The 12,738-nt window shown below is 54.6% G+C and overlaps 5 protein-coding genes across 5 annotated transcripts; 2 read left to right on the top strand and 3 right to left on the bottom strand.

The window, feature by feature from the left end:
• Nucleotides 1–9: 9 nt before the first annotated feature.
• Nucleotides 10–777, bottom strand: CKM354_000885900 (uncharacterized protein; the record flags this gene model as incomplete). The annotated part of the gene is made up of 1 exon (XM_044804254.1): nucleotides 10–777. One exon carries the CDS (start codon nucleotides 775–777, stop codon nucleotides 10–12), a length of 768 nt encoding a protein of 255 aa, XP_044660189.1.
• A 1,147-nt stretch (nucleotides 778–1,924) lies between these two features.
• On the top strand, nucleotides 1,925–4,216 carry CKM354_000885800 (uncharacterized protein; the record flags this gene model as incomplete). The annotated part of the gene is made up of 1 exon (XM_044804253.1): nucleotides 1,925–4,216. The coding sequence occupies one exon, from the start codon at nucleotides 1,925–1,927 to the stop codon at nucleotides 4,214–4,216; it is 2,292 nt and encodes a 763-aa protein (XP_044660188.1).
• Nucleotides 4,217–7,091: 2,875 nt separating this feature from the next.
• Nucleotides 7,092–7,772, bottom strand: CKM354_000885700 (uncharacterized protein; the record flags this gene model as incomplete). The annotated part of the gene is made up of 1 exon (XM_044804252.1): nucleotides 7,092–7,772. One exon carries the CDS (start codon nucleotides 7,770–7,772, stop codon nucleotides 7,092–7,094), a length of 681 nt encoding a protein of 226 aa, XP_044660187.1.
• Nucleotides 7,773–9,962: 2,190 nt separating this feature from the next.
• On the top strand, nucleotides 9,963–11,228 carry CKM354_000885600 (uncharacterized protein; the record flags this gene model as incomplete). Its single annotated transcript, XM_044804251.1, has 1 exon — nucleotides 9,963–11,228. One exon carries the CDS (start codon nucleotides 9,963–9,965, stop codon nucleotides 11,226–11,228), a length of 1,266 nt encoding a protein of 421 aa, XP_044660186.1.
• A 457-nt stretch (nucleotides 11,229–11,685) lies between these two features.
• CKM354_000885500 (uncharacterized protein) lies at nucleotides 11,686–12,351 on the bottom strand (the record flags this gene model as incomplete). The annotated part of the gene is made up of 1 exon (XM_044804250.1): nucleotides 11,686–12,351. One exon carries the CDS (start codon nucleotides 12,349–12,351, stop codon nucleotides 11,686–11,688), a length of 666 nt encoding a protein of 221 aa, XP_044660185.1.
• Nucleotides 12,352–12,738: the final 387 nt, after the last annotated feature.

Genomic DNA, 12,738 nt, shown 5'->3' with positions numbered 1-12,738 from the left:
CACCCAACTCTACTGGCTCTCACTGTCTTCTGGGCAGCCCCGATAAGCTTCGTCGTTCTCCTGGGCCAGGTCTTCTTGCGCCGCCTGTATGCTCGCGCTGTTCATGCGCGCCTGTGCTCGAGCATTGATTTGCTCCCAATGGTCACTCACTGATACAAGAGCGCGTTCCCGATGAGCTCTACGTAGTCGTCGCAGTCGCAATCTATGAGCTGCTCTGCTGGCCCACACTTGACGCTCTGTTCGGGTGGGCGAAGATCGGTCCTGCTGCCTGTGCATTTCGTGGCCCTCTCTGAGGTGCTCCATGCCGACAGCTTCGGACATCAAAAGGTCTTGTCCGGATGCAGAACCGAGGCCGAAGCGTTCATTAGCGGTTTGGTCAATGGCTTCAGAATTCCTTTCCGTCTGATTCGATGCATCTAATTCGCCATTGTCGTTTTTGCCCCTGCGTCTTGCTTCGTTGATGGATGTGTGGAGGACCGGCGCGGCTGCTATATCCAGAAGGCCAAATGCGGCCTCGAGCTCTCTTTCCGAATATTCCCTATGCCCGTATGGTCGCCAATTGGACACTTGATACTGCAAGTTGCTATCCAAAGTCGGATGCCCTTGTGGTTCTTCTGTCTGCTTGAAGTCGCTGTCGGTGAGAGACTCTTTCCTCGTCAGGATAGTGTCCACTTTGCTAGATCGGGGGCCACTTGCCGATGCAATGTCGCTGCTGTTGGTGTTGAAAGGCGCCCCAGCCATGTTGTGCGGTGTGTTAGCGCTGCCTTGGTTTGCCATTCTGTCGAGTTAGAAATTTTAGTGGAGTAAGTGTATCGAGCAAGGCCAGGTATCGAGCACCACAAGAGGTAGGATTTATACTGCATCTTGACAGACGATGGCGGCTCATTTTTATCTCTGACCCTGCTAGATTGAGAGTAATTTTTCGCATTCCAGTCTGTCAAGTGTCCTTAGTACCACTGGAGCCGCATCGATGATACGTGGCGCGTGAAGCTGGTCCTACAGTATGCGGCCTCAAGATCCAAGACGGCATTAGTACCTTCTCTTTTTCAGAAAGCAATATCAGCTAGGGGTTGCAATTGAAGACCTGAGGGAATGGGCAAGAGACGGTCCTGCCGCTGGCACTTTTACGAAAAGTCCTCTATCTAGAGTTCTGGGGATATGGCTGTATTTAGGTACTGCGAAGAGAATCAGCCATTTCCTTTGAATCGATCTGTGCAAATGTGAAGTTTGGCACCAGTCGAGCGACTATCCTCCGCTACAGGTGCAGGCACACCAATGCGCTGATCGAGAAGTATGCTGGGACAAGGAGTCGACTGGGAGCTCATGCCAAGCCGTGTGCAGCAAAGCCGAGTCCGATGTCGTCGAGGTCGGGAACAGGCGGTGCATGCATGAACCCGCATTGCCTCGTGCCGCCGATACCTGGTCCCCAGCTGCATCTCCAGATCCCGGCAGCGTGGAGAGGGGACTGGTGTGGTGAGATGTCGCCATCGCCATCGCCATCATTCGAAGCACTGCGGTGCTGCGGACGCGAATCGCTCGCGGAACACGCCGATAACGCGTGAGCGGACATTGGGCACACGTGTCGTGACGTGTCGTCGCGAGGAAGACAGAAGAACAACGACGAAACAAAAGTGAGCGTGATATCGCGGCGCACGGGCCTTCTCCAGGCGAACGGCAGCTGCCCCGCCTGTTGACCCAACTTCTTGCCTGCACGAGATGAAAAAGCTCCAGAAGAACGTTGACTCTCAACCACTTCCACCTCCGAGGCATTCAGCGCCCGCATCGCTCGCCAGCCCCTCCCGATAGCCACAGCGAAGCACACTTGCCAGTATCTATACCATTACCGCCTACCGCCGCACACAACACGTATCAATGTCCGCCAAACGATCGTGAGACATTCATTCACTCGCCGCTTCCCGGAAACATGCCGGGCGCCCACAAGCCGCAGAGGGCCAGAGCCAAGGCCAAAGATGCCACCGACGGCATCATCTACGACGTCTTCCTTTGGATCTTCAACGTCGTCGTCGAGCTCTTCTTCCGCGAGATACATCCGCGATCGTCATGGCGCATCCCGACAGCAGGCCCTGTGATCTTCGTGGCAGCTCCACATGCCAACCAGTTCGTCGATCCGCTGTTGTTGATGCGGGTAGTCAGACACGATGCCCATCGCAGGATAGCGTTTCTTGTGGCGGAAAAGAGCATGAGAAGGAAGTTCATAGGCTTCATGGCCGGCTTGGTGGGATCCGTACCTGTGGGACGAGCGCTAGATTTGAAAAAGCCCGCGAAGGGCGAGATATTCCTTCCTGACCCGGAAGGCGACCCGTGTTTGATCCGAGGCACTGGCACCGATTTCACGAGTGGAGAATACATGAGAAGTGGACTGTTGGTCTTGCCCAGCGTGAACAACCAAGCTGCAAACTCCGAGATCGAGGAGATAATCAGCGCTGCCGAGCTCCGATTGAAGAAACCGTTCAAGGGCGATGTGGCTCTGAAACAGTTGACAGGAAAGCCGCTGGACGGCAATGACGAAAACTCCAACACAGAGAAATTCGAAGGCACGCCTTTCAGCGTCGCTCCACATGTCGATCAGTCTCATGTCTACAACGATGTTTTTAATCACTTGCATCGCGGAGGCTGTATTGGTATCTTCCCTGAGGGAGGCAGCCACGATCGAACTGAGCTGCTTCCACTCAAACCGGGTTTGGCGATCATGGCATTGGGTGCTCTGGAGAAAGACCCAAATTGCAATGTCAAGATCGTCCCAGTGGGCATGAACTACTTCAACGCCCACAAATTCCGCTCTCGTGCCGTCATTGAGTTTGGCGCTCCAATAGACATCGAGCCCGAATTGGTCGAGCAGTACAGCAGTGGCCGCAAACGGGAGGCTGTTGGTACTTTGCTTGATCGCGTCCACGATGCACTTTCGGCGGTGACGGTTCAGGCACCAGACTACGAAACATTGATGTTGGCCCAAGCAGTGCGCAGATTGTACAATCCAAAAGGCCGCCCACTGCCGCTTCCCACTGTTGTCGAGCTCAACCGTCGACTGATCAAGGGATACCAAAAGTTCAAAGACGATCCAAAAATCATCAAGCTGAGAGACGATATCTTGGCCTACAACAGAGCTCTATTCCGATTAAATATTCGTGATCATCAGGTATCTTATGCGAAGTTCGGCCTTCCCAAGGTCGTCGTCCTGCTGATCTACAGATCGCTGAAAGTGGCCGCTCTTGGATTAGGTGCCCTTCCTGGCGTGATTCTGTTCGCGCCCGTGTTCATCCTTGCGAAACTCATCTCCATAAAGAAGGCAAGAGAAGCGTTGGCCGCATCTACGGTCAAGGTCAAAGCTCGAGACGTTGTTGCAACCTGGAAGATCTTGGTATCGCTGGCTCTTACTCCAGCGCTCGACATCTTCTACACCATTGTCGCAACCGTATGGATGTACAGAAGCAATGTCTCAGGCTTGGTCCCACAATGGGTCCCAGTCTGGCTTGTGACCATCAGCTCGATCATCTTCTTCCCAGCTATCTGCTTCGCCGCTCTTCGCGTTGGTGAGATCGGAATGGACATTCTCAAATCGCTCCGGCCTCTATTGCTGTCAGTCAACCCGACTTCATCAAACACCTTGTTTCGGCTGAGAGCGGACCGCGAGGAACTTCAAGAGAGGATCAACAACGTCATCAATGAGCTGGGACCCCAGCTCTATCCGGACTTTGACCACAACCGCATCATCAATGACCCCACACATCCTCTGCACTCTCCAGAAAGGTCGAGACCAGGCACGCCCCGCCATCGCCGCGATCAGAGTGGAGAATTGGATGCGCTTCAGTTTACGCCCGCCAGCCCAACACAACATCAAGGAGCCTTCAGCAAATCTTCGAATATCCCTCGCAACGAGTCTTTCGGAAATATTGGCTCAATTGGCATGTTTGCTTCACGGCCTACTACCCCAAACAGGAGTCGAAGTCGAGCAGGTAGTGGATCTGGTGGCTTCAGCTTTGGCTCGGGCAAAGGCCTTGGTTTCACCAGCATGGATTCGAATCCAAAGACGAATCTCGAAGAGGTTTCGAAGAATCTTCACGAAGCTATGCGTGAGCGAGGACGAAGGCGACGGGAAAGCGAGAGTGACGGATGGGTCATTGAACGTGACGACGATACTGATGATGGAAGTTCCGAGCTGGGCGAGACGGAGCTCGAGCCCAAGAAAGTGGTATAAAGTGGATCCTTTAGGGCAGGGGCTAAGGGTTCGAGCCTATTTGTGAGCGTTCTGTTATGCATTATGGACTACTGGAGCAGCTTCGTTTTGGACAAGACTATTACTATTCCAATCGTGTAGCTTTACAACAACATGCACGTACTCGGCGGGCTTCGATCATGCACAGTCTGGCCTTTATCCTTGTCCACGACAGCTGAATGATTGGTGATTGCGTGAAGAAGTATCGAGGTCCTTCAGCCAGCCACAGTTCTTTCACGTTTTCAAACAGGTCGTCTCTCAGCTCGCCACATTTCGTACGGATCATATTTCTCAACAGTCAAAGTACTTGTGTACTTACCGTGCCACATCACAATCCATGCCACACGCATACCACATTTCTCCCCCTGACACCAATCTCCTTCTCGCATGCATGGAAGGACTGCCACATTCTGCAAGCCAAGACCACTTTGTCAGTCTCATGTAACACGACAGCAACGCTTGCATGCGATCCTGTTCGGCGTCGCCGATGCAGTCTGCAATGTGCAATGCAAGTGTGGCGACCAATGGCAAAAGCTTTTTCCTTCGATCGGAATCCGGTTTCCATGAATGGGATGGAGGATTCTCGAGTGCATTGAGACGGAGGAAGTTCATGCAGGGGAGCGAAGTCTTGTTATCAGGTTGACTACATTGTGACAGTTGGATGTATGTATGAATGATGGATGCATGTGCTCGTTCGCATATTGTAAGCATTAGCTTTTGCTGTCTTTGGAAGGTGTGAGATTGGGAGGAGGAGGATGGGAGGGGAGGGGAGGGATGTGGTATGTGGTATGTTCCTGAGAGCCAAGTGTTCGATTTCCTTGGAAGGACGGGACGGAATGGGCGTGTGGGATCAATGGATGGGATTAGATGTGGTTTAGTAAGAACAGTCGTAGGGTTGGGGTTGCGGGTTTCTTTCATCGAGATATCCTCATGATCAAGAGATGCCCGCAGATTGTGTATCGCATGGCTCCAGCTCCGAATTGTAGAAACTTCGTCTCGTCCTTCATGTCTTCATGCTGCTGATCTGCGGCAAGGCTCTTCGCTAGTGCCATTCCTTCTTGCTAGCGGGAGGTAGGGTATTTAAGAACGAGCTCAGTTTACACTTGTGATCCTTCCCGGATCCTCTGAGGAACCTAGACTTTGCTCTGTGTAACGGATTCGGAAATTCTTGCGAGATGGAGATCTAGCGGTACGGTATGGATAAGTAGGTCATTATGGCTTCATGAACAAAGTACGGAGGAACCAGGATGGATGTCCCTGGCAGGAGGCTTTTCTCAACAATGTGCCTTACTCTGCAGTTTTGCTGAGGGAATATTCGTCTCCTCATGGGAAATGCTGACGAAGTCGACAGCGGCACCGATCAAGAGACTTCCCAGTCTGGTATGCAAACCGCCATTGATTTGTGATCTGTTTCTGATATTTTTGCTGACTGCACACCGCGGGCCCATCAGCCACGTAGGAATCCCGAAGGAATCGGACATTGCATGTTCCCGAGCCGAGACGAAGACGGGAGACATTGGGATCGTTGACGTGCTCCATCATTGCAGAGACGAAAATGCAACGCCTGCAAGCCGTATTCTGGCAGATGGTAGGATCGGGTGTACAGACTTCTGAATGTCGATCATTATTCGATCTCGTGTGAAGGATCCACAATGTCTGAGATCTCGGCAGGACTTGTCGCGACGAGAACGCTGATCGAACTCTTCTTGAGAGATTGTGGAAAAGTCGCAAAATCATGCATCGTGGTTCACTAGAGAGGTGTAAATCTGGGTCAGTAGCATGACACAGCACGTTGCAGAGTGCGGTCAAAATCTGAACGCGTGCTGAAGGTACCATATGGCTGGAAATCCACATGACTCGAGCGTTGGTTGCGCTACATTCGAAGTGAGACATGCCGGACGAAAGGTATAGATCGAATATAGAAGGATGTGCACAGCAGCTCCTGCCTTGTAAGGCTTGGATCCGCACATTTCTGTCTGTCAACACAAAGTTGTCGATCTCAATTCCCACAGGCCAATGCTGTTGACCGTACACTGGAGGCTAACATATGCTATACCTGACCTTCACCAGATCAGCTCTCTGCGCTGCAACTCAGGCCAGATCGAATCACTCGATAAGATGCTCCAGTGCGCCGAAAATACTTTCAGCCCAGACTAATCACGTATCGGTGGGACTGGAGTGGTCAGCACTGGAATGCTCGGCTCCATTGACTTTGCGGTATCGTATTCTCCTTCTGGACTGATTCTGTCAACGATCATAGTTCCGAGCGAGTGCTGTGCCTCGGATCCTCGACCCCAAAAGCACTGCAAGACTGCGTAAAATGCAAGCCACCCTCGCTTCTTTCGCGCGGCACAGCGTGCGTGCCATGTGTGTTTGCATGCGTGGCTGCGGGCCGTGTCTTGCTTCGGTTCCGAATGGCGCTGTCTGCTTCGACTTCTCTTACTGGTCGGCCGCCGGCCATGTGGCGCGCTCGCGCCGCAATGTCGCAGTCGACGCGAAGCTGAAAACTTCCATCCTGCATGCGCGCGCCACCGTTCGACGTCGGAATGATGATGAACAGAGGCTGTCGTACGGCGCTGAACGAGCGCGGTAAAGGTACCGCCGCTCTGCCGGTGAAGTCTTTGCACGCGACAAACTTTCGACTGGAGAAGTGCGAATGCACGGAAGGATCGAGCTTGCCGGAAGCCTGGGGACCAGGGTCCGAGCTAGCAAACCTGCACGTTCTCTTGTCCCAACTTTCCGTCGAGCCGTCGTGACGATGAACACCTCCCTGATCGGGAAGATGACTTCCAGTTGGGAGCTAGTCGCTCCACTACTTGGGGGCTGTGCTGGAAAAGCATTAATCCGTTGCGCGTGTTCATCGCGGGTTGCTTCTGCTAATGAGTTCGATAGCCTTGTTGCGCACTCCAGTTCGATTGCAGCATGCAACGACAACGTAGAGCGGTTCGCGGATGTCCAGTGTGCTCGCACCTGGGCTCGAAGACACAGGACTTTGCGAACCTGCCTTCTGTCGCGCCACAGTCACCGCGTTCGCAAGTTCCACGATGGCCTGACATTCGTTGGCGAACACGTCGTCCGTTCTCATGCTAGGGCCAGCTTGTGAGGCCAGAATGGTGCACGAGAGATGGTTGGCTTTGAGAATTCGTGATCGAGTGACTTCATCAGGCTTCATGCCGGACATGTGGAGGGACAGGTAAGCTGTGAACGCTTGTTCCCATTGTTCGAGCCACCGCTGGAAGTGTCGCTTTTCCTGACCATCGATGGGAGAGCCTGGAGGTGATGCTCTGGCGGGATTGCCCTGCCATGACTTGTTCAACCGGGTTGCGCAGTGTTGCAATGTCGCTTGAGCTTGCGCTATACTCGTGATGTGGGAAACGACCGGCATGGGTAGTTCTCTCGACGGTCCAAGTAGCATGGAGCCGTGGCCGTTGGCAGATATCAGAGGTGATGAAGGCATCTCTACTGACATCTGATAAGCGGTTCGAATTTTGGGAAGTTTCGTATTGACATAGTGTATTTCTCGTGTTGCAGTGGGCATTGTTTATGTTGACCCTCCTCGCGGTGTGGCCGGTTGACTCCTGCGTCACAGATGCAGCTGGATCGGAGGCGTCGTAAGGCTTTGTCGGAGGGCTGCTGGGCTTCTTTTATGACTGAGACTTTGTCATTCGTTCGCCACTGTCCGGCAGTTGAACACGGTGGGGGCGTATGCAGACAGGAGGACGCAGGGTGGCTTATAAAAAAGAATCGCACGATTGCTGCAGTGCCTTGGCTGGTGGCCACGTGGAATGCGATGCTTGCGTTGAACTCTAACGGCCACGCAGTGGTACAGCTGATGATGCTAAGTGCAGTCGTCGAGGCGTCTCGTATCGCAAAGGGAGGTGGCCGCGAGCGGACCTATATCGAATCGCTATCCTGCAGTAGTTAGCTGAGACAAGCTTCCAGTCAGGCTTTACGGAATGCGGTCAAAGCACATCAGCGGGCAAGCCTGATGACAACAGGGTGCCCACGGTGCCTCGTGAAGGTTTGGTGGCTTCATGTAGCGCTCGAATCCTGATGGATGAACAGGCTATGGCTCGCTTTTCTTCCTGGTCGCAGGATTCGCGTCTCGCTTATGGGGTTCGCGGTGTAGCGAACGAGGCGTCATAGGCTCATAAGACGACTTGCCCTCGATGCCATACGCCCCTCTAGTGACGGTCACTGTACGTATTCTTTTTAGTTGGCTCGCCGGGGAAGGGGCCACACTGGCCTGCTCGCGTGCCGGCCTCCTCTCCATGTGCACCGGCGGAGTGGAGCGTGGTCACTGCTGATGTGCGGCGTACGGCGCTTACTGCGCGCCTAAGGGCAATCCTTGCACACCGGTAGCAATCTGAGGCACGTCCACAGCGGAGGCTCACCACCAACCATGACGGCCGGCCGCGGTGGGAGTGGGAGCGCCACCTTACGCGCCGCGAGGCTGCTTTTTCGTCTCCGAAGCCAAGCAGGCAAAGGTGGGCTGCGCTGCGCCGCCGGTCTGCAGCCTTGCTTGCTGTCAATCCTGCTGGGGGAGCGATCTCGCATCAGGTTGCATGTCCATCAGAATCAAGTGAACCCTGCACGAATCATGATGGTTTGGCAGTCCTTGCGAGCCCGATTCCTTCGGCTTCCCTAGTTTCACGAAGCTTTGGAGATGCTTTGAGCTAGAAGGTTGAGAATGCGCCGAGATAGGGCTTAGCCTATTTTTGCCCGTGCGTAGTCATCGTGTTTCCGCTGCCAGAGCGTGGCCGAAGGCCACATCATCATACCGGCGCAGTCCGCCAGGCACGACGGTGACAACCAGCTGGAGGCTGAGGCAGGATCGACGGTCGCATTCGCTGCTTGTTCCACCGAGCAGCGAGCCCAGACAGAACAATGCCAACTTTCCTCATCGGGAAGCTCGCGCGCGTCGTGTAGGGCTAACAACGAGCAGTAGAAAACGCAAAAACAGCCATGTTTGCGTACACGCTGCCCTCGGTCCCGATGGAGTGGTCGTCACCCACGGGCGATGAGATGTGGCTGCTCCTTTCACGCGGCCAAGCCTCGTGGCCTGGGAACGACGACAGCCACATGACCAGCAGATTTATTTTACGGCTGGCTGAAGGCCAGAAGCAGGTGCAGACACGCCGCCGATGTTCTGGAGGCATCTGCGGCATGCAGCGCGGCGGCACCGCATGACAGCCAAGGTCAGGACCGGATATTGCCTTCTGCATCAGCTCTAGCACATGGCCAAACAATGGTCAACATGACGGGAAACCTCCGCAAGCTCCTTGTCCAACACCGTCTCAAATGATCCAGCGCGTGCTCGCATGCGAGTTCCCCAGGAAAAGGAACCGCCGCAAGTCGTGGCCGGAAAGGGGACGACGACATCGGCAGTGCCCTAGCTCTGCGGCTGCGGAGTGCGGAGGCTCGTCGACTGCTTGCACCGTTGCATGACCTTCACTTCTTGCACATGCAAATGCAAACATGTGATGTTCTTGCTGCTGGGTGTCATGAGCCCAAGACCAGTATGAGGCTCCTGAGGCACGGTAAGTCTTCACAAGATTGCTTACTGCGGATGACGTCTGGGACAGGGTGCCTCGGCATGTGCAATCGCCTCGGAACCACAAGGCTCGGAGCTCGCGCATGATCACACCAAAACACATAGACCAGATTCATTGTTCCAGTTTGCACTTCACTCCTCCTTCAACTCCTCGAACACAAAACAGAAAACACAATGGCGAACCAAAGCACAACCGCTGCCGCGCAGGGCCGAGTCCAGCAAGTCGTCGGTCACATGCAAGCCACAGGCAAAGCAGGCCTGCTTGAGAAGCGTCCCGACGATATCGTTGTCACCTGCGCGCTCCGCACAGCCATCACAAAAGGCGGTCGAGGAGGCTTCAAAGATACCGCAGGAGCTGATCTGCTCCACGGTGCTTTCAAGGGCCTGATCGAGCGCTCCGGCATCGACCCTTCTCTTGTCGAAGATGTTTCAGTAGGATGTGTCCTGGCTCCAGGTGGAGGTGCAACAGAATTCCGAGCGGCGGCTCTTGCAGCTGGCTTCCCAGACAGCACGGCAGTCAAGAGCTTGAACAGACAATGCAGTTCTGGTCTGCAAGCATGTGTCGAGATCGCCAACGCCATCAAAGCAGGCATGATCGAGATTGGTGTGGGAGCTGGTGTCGAGAGCATGAGCACACAATATGGACCACAAGCTGTCACTGAATTCAGCGAGCTGCTTGAGGGTCACAAGTCCGCAGCCGAGTGCAAGGTGCCAATGGGTCTCCTCAGTGAGAACATGGCAAAGGACAAGGGAATCACAAGGGCCGCGCAAGACCAGTTCGCAGCAGACAGCTACAAGAAGGCTGGTCAGGCGAACAAAGCGGGACTCTTCAAGCAAGAAATTTACCCCTTGAAGGTCAAGTGGACAGACCCAAAGACCGACGAGGAGAAGGAGATCACTGTTGCTGCCGATGATGGTGTCCGTGAGGTTACTGTGGAGTCCCTGGGCAAGATCAAGGCTGCATTCTCCAAAGATGGCTCCATCCACGCCGGCAATGCATCTCAAATCTCGGATGGCGCCGCCGCAGTGCTCCTGATGAAGCGCAGCACAGCCGAGCGCCTTGGCCAAAAGATCATGGGCAAGTACGTGGCAGCATCAGTCGTCGGTGTCCCACCACTTCTCATGGGCATTGGTCCTTGGAAAGCCATTCCAGAGGCTCTCAAGAAGGCCGGTATTACCAAGGATGATGTAGACATTTACGAGATCAACGAGGCCTTTGCGTCGCAATGTCTGTGGTGCGCGAACGAGCTCGGCCTTCCTGCAGAGAAGATCAACCCCAAGGGCGGTGCAATTGCCTTTGGACACCCGCTCGGCTGTACTGGAGCTCGACAAGTCAGCACTCTGCTGTACGAGCTGAAGAGAACGAACAAGAAGATCGGCTTGACATCAATGTGTGTTGGCACAGGAATGGGTATGGCTGCTGTTTGGGTTGCAGAATAGACATGTGTATGATACCTCTTGGACCACTTCACGTTATGTTAGACCAATGAAGCATGTCTCAATTCACATCTACAGTGCGTTTGGACGCGTTCTTGGTCCGCGGTCGGCTTAACGACCAGCCGAGCTGACCGGTGAAAGATGTTGCCACGACCACGATTCCATTCGCCTTTCTTTCAACCTCCAAGGCTCTCTCTCCACTCGACTGCCAACTCGAAGACGCTTTTGACTACTACGGTGTACATGCCTGTTTTGATGCTACTGCCCCCACTCGTCGCATCCTCTTCAGCTACACCGATCTCCGTACTTGCCAAGACCTTTTCGTCAAGACAACGCGTTTGACGCGCCAGCGGATCCTTTCAGCAGCACTGGCCATAAGTGGCGATGGCAACGTAGCATTCTTGAAGGCTACACTCCAGACGCAACGCTCCGATACGATAAATCATCTCTCATCGCCACCTTACGACAAGATGGCCTTCATTTGCCGGATCTCGCGGTCGTCGGGCGTGACGCTATTTGCAGCAAGTGCAGAAGAATGGCAGACGGAGACGCCGGATGTCACGCGAATGCGCTGAACATTGCTCAGCCGGATGCCACCTCCTGCGATGATCACGATTCGTCCAGCGGCCTTCTCAACAAGTTGTTTGAGCACATCGGCTCCCGCAGCAGCATTGCTCGCTCCACCCGAGCTTAGGATGGCATGGCATCCAGTGGCCACCACATCTTCGAGCGCTTGCATGAGATCGCCGGTTTCGTCGAATGCACGATGGAAGGTGCACGGCAGCGGGCTGGCGAGGCGGACCAGCTCCGCGGTGCGCGACACGTCGACATGGTCCTCCTCGTCCAGAATGCCAATCACGAATCCATCGGCCTCCGAGCGGAATGCAGCAATCCTGCTGCGCATCTCGTCGAACTCTGCATCAGAGTATCGGAAGTTACCTGGCCGAGGTCGGATCATGGCGAAGACTGGCGTTGTCACTTGAGCCTTGACTTCCGACAGCCATGCTGAAGGTGGTGTGATACCGCCAGCGGCCTGATCGGTGCAAAGCTCAACGCGATCTGCACCAGCAGCAGCAGCTACTACTGCGCTCTTAGGGTTGAAGCATGCGATCTCAAGAAACGCCATTGCGTTGACAGCTGCGCCTCCTTCGCGAGAGTGGACGGCGGCCGTTTGTCCTGACGGATCACGCTGTGGACCGCTGCACGAGCGCAGATTGCTGCGAGCTTTCACCTGGCGCCAAGTGCAGCAATTGCGCTTATTCCTCTTCGATCTGAGTGGTCCCGAACGCCGCAGACTTGCTTCAAACAAGTTCGACTTGCAAGCTGCGATCCTCCGATCCTTCGGCCAGGCTGCGCTGCGTACAGGCGGGCCGTCAGCTCAGCTCACCTCGAGCGAGAAGTTAGCTTGGTCTGCTGAGACTGCCAAGGCGTGTCACACAAGTTGTTACGGCAAGCCGCTGTGATGTTAGCTGCATTCGCGAATGCTCTGCGATGCAGCTGCATGCGCTTTCTG

Source organism: Cercospora kikuchii (assembly GCF_019650295.1).
Source record: "Cercospora kikuchii DNA, contig_00005, whole genome shotgun sequence".
Taxonomy (NCBI): domain Eukaryota; kingdom Fungi; phylum Ascomycota; class Dothideomycetes; order Mycosphaerellales; family Mycosphaerellaceae; genus Cercospora; species Cercospora kikuchii.
This window is presented reverse-complemented; position numbering and strand designations above follow the sequence as displayed.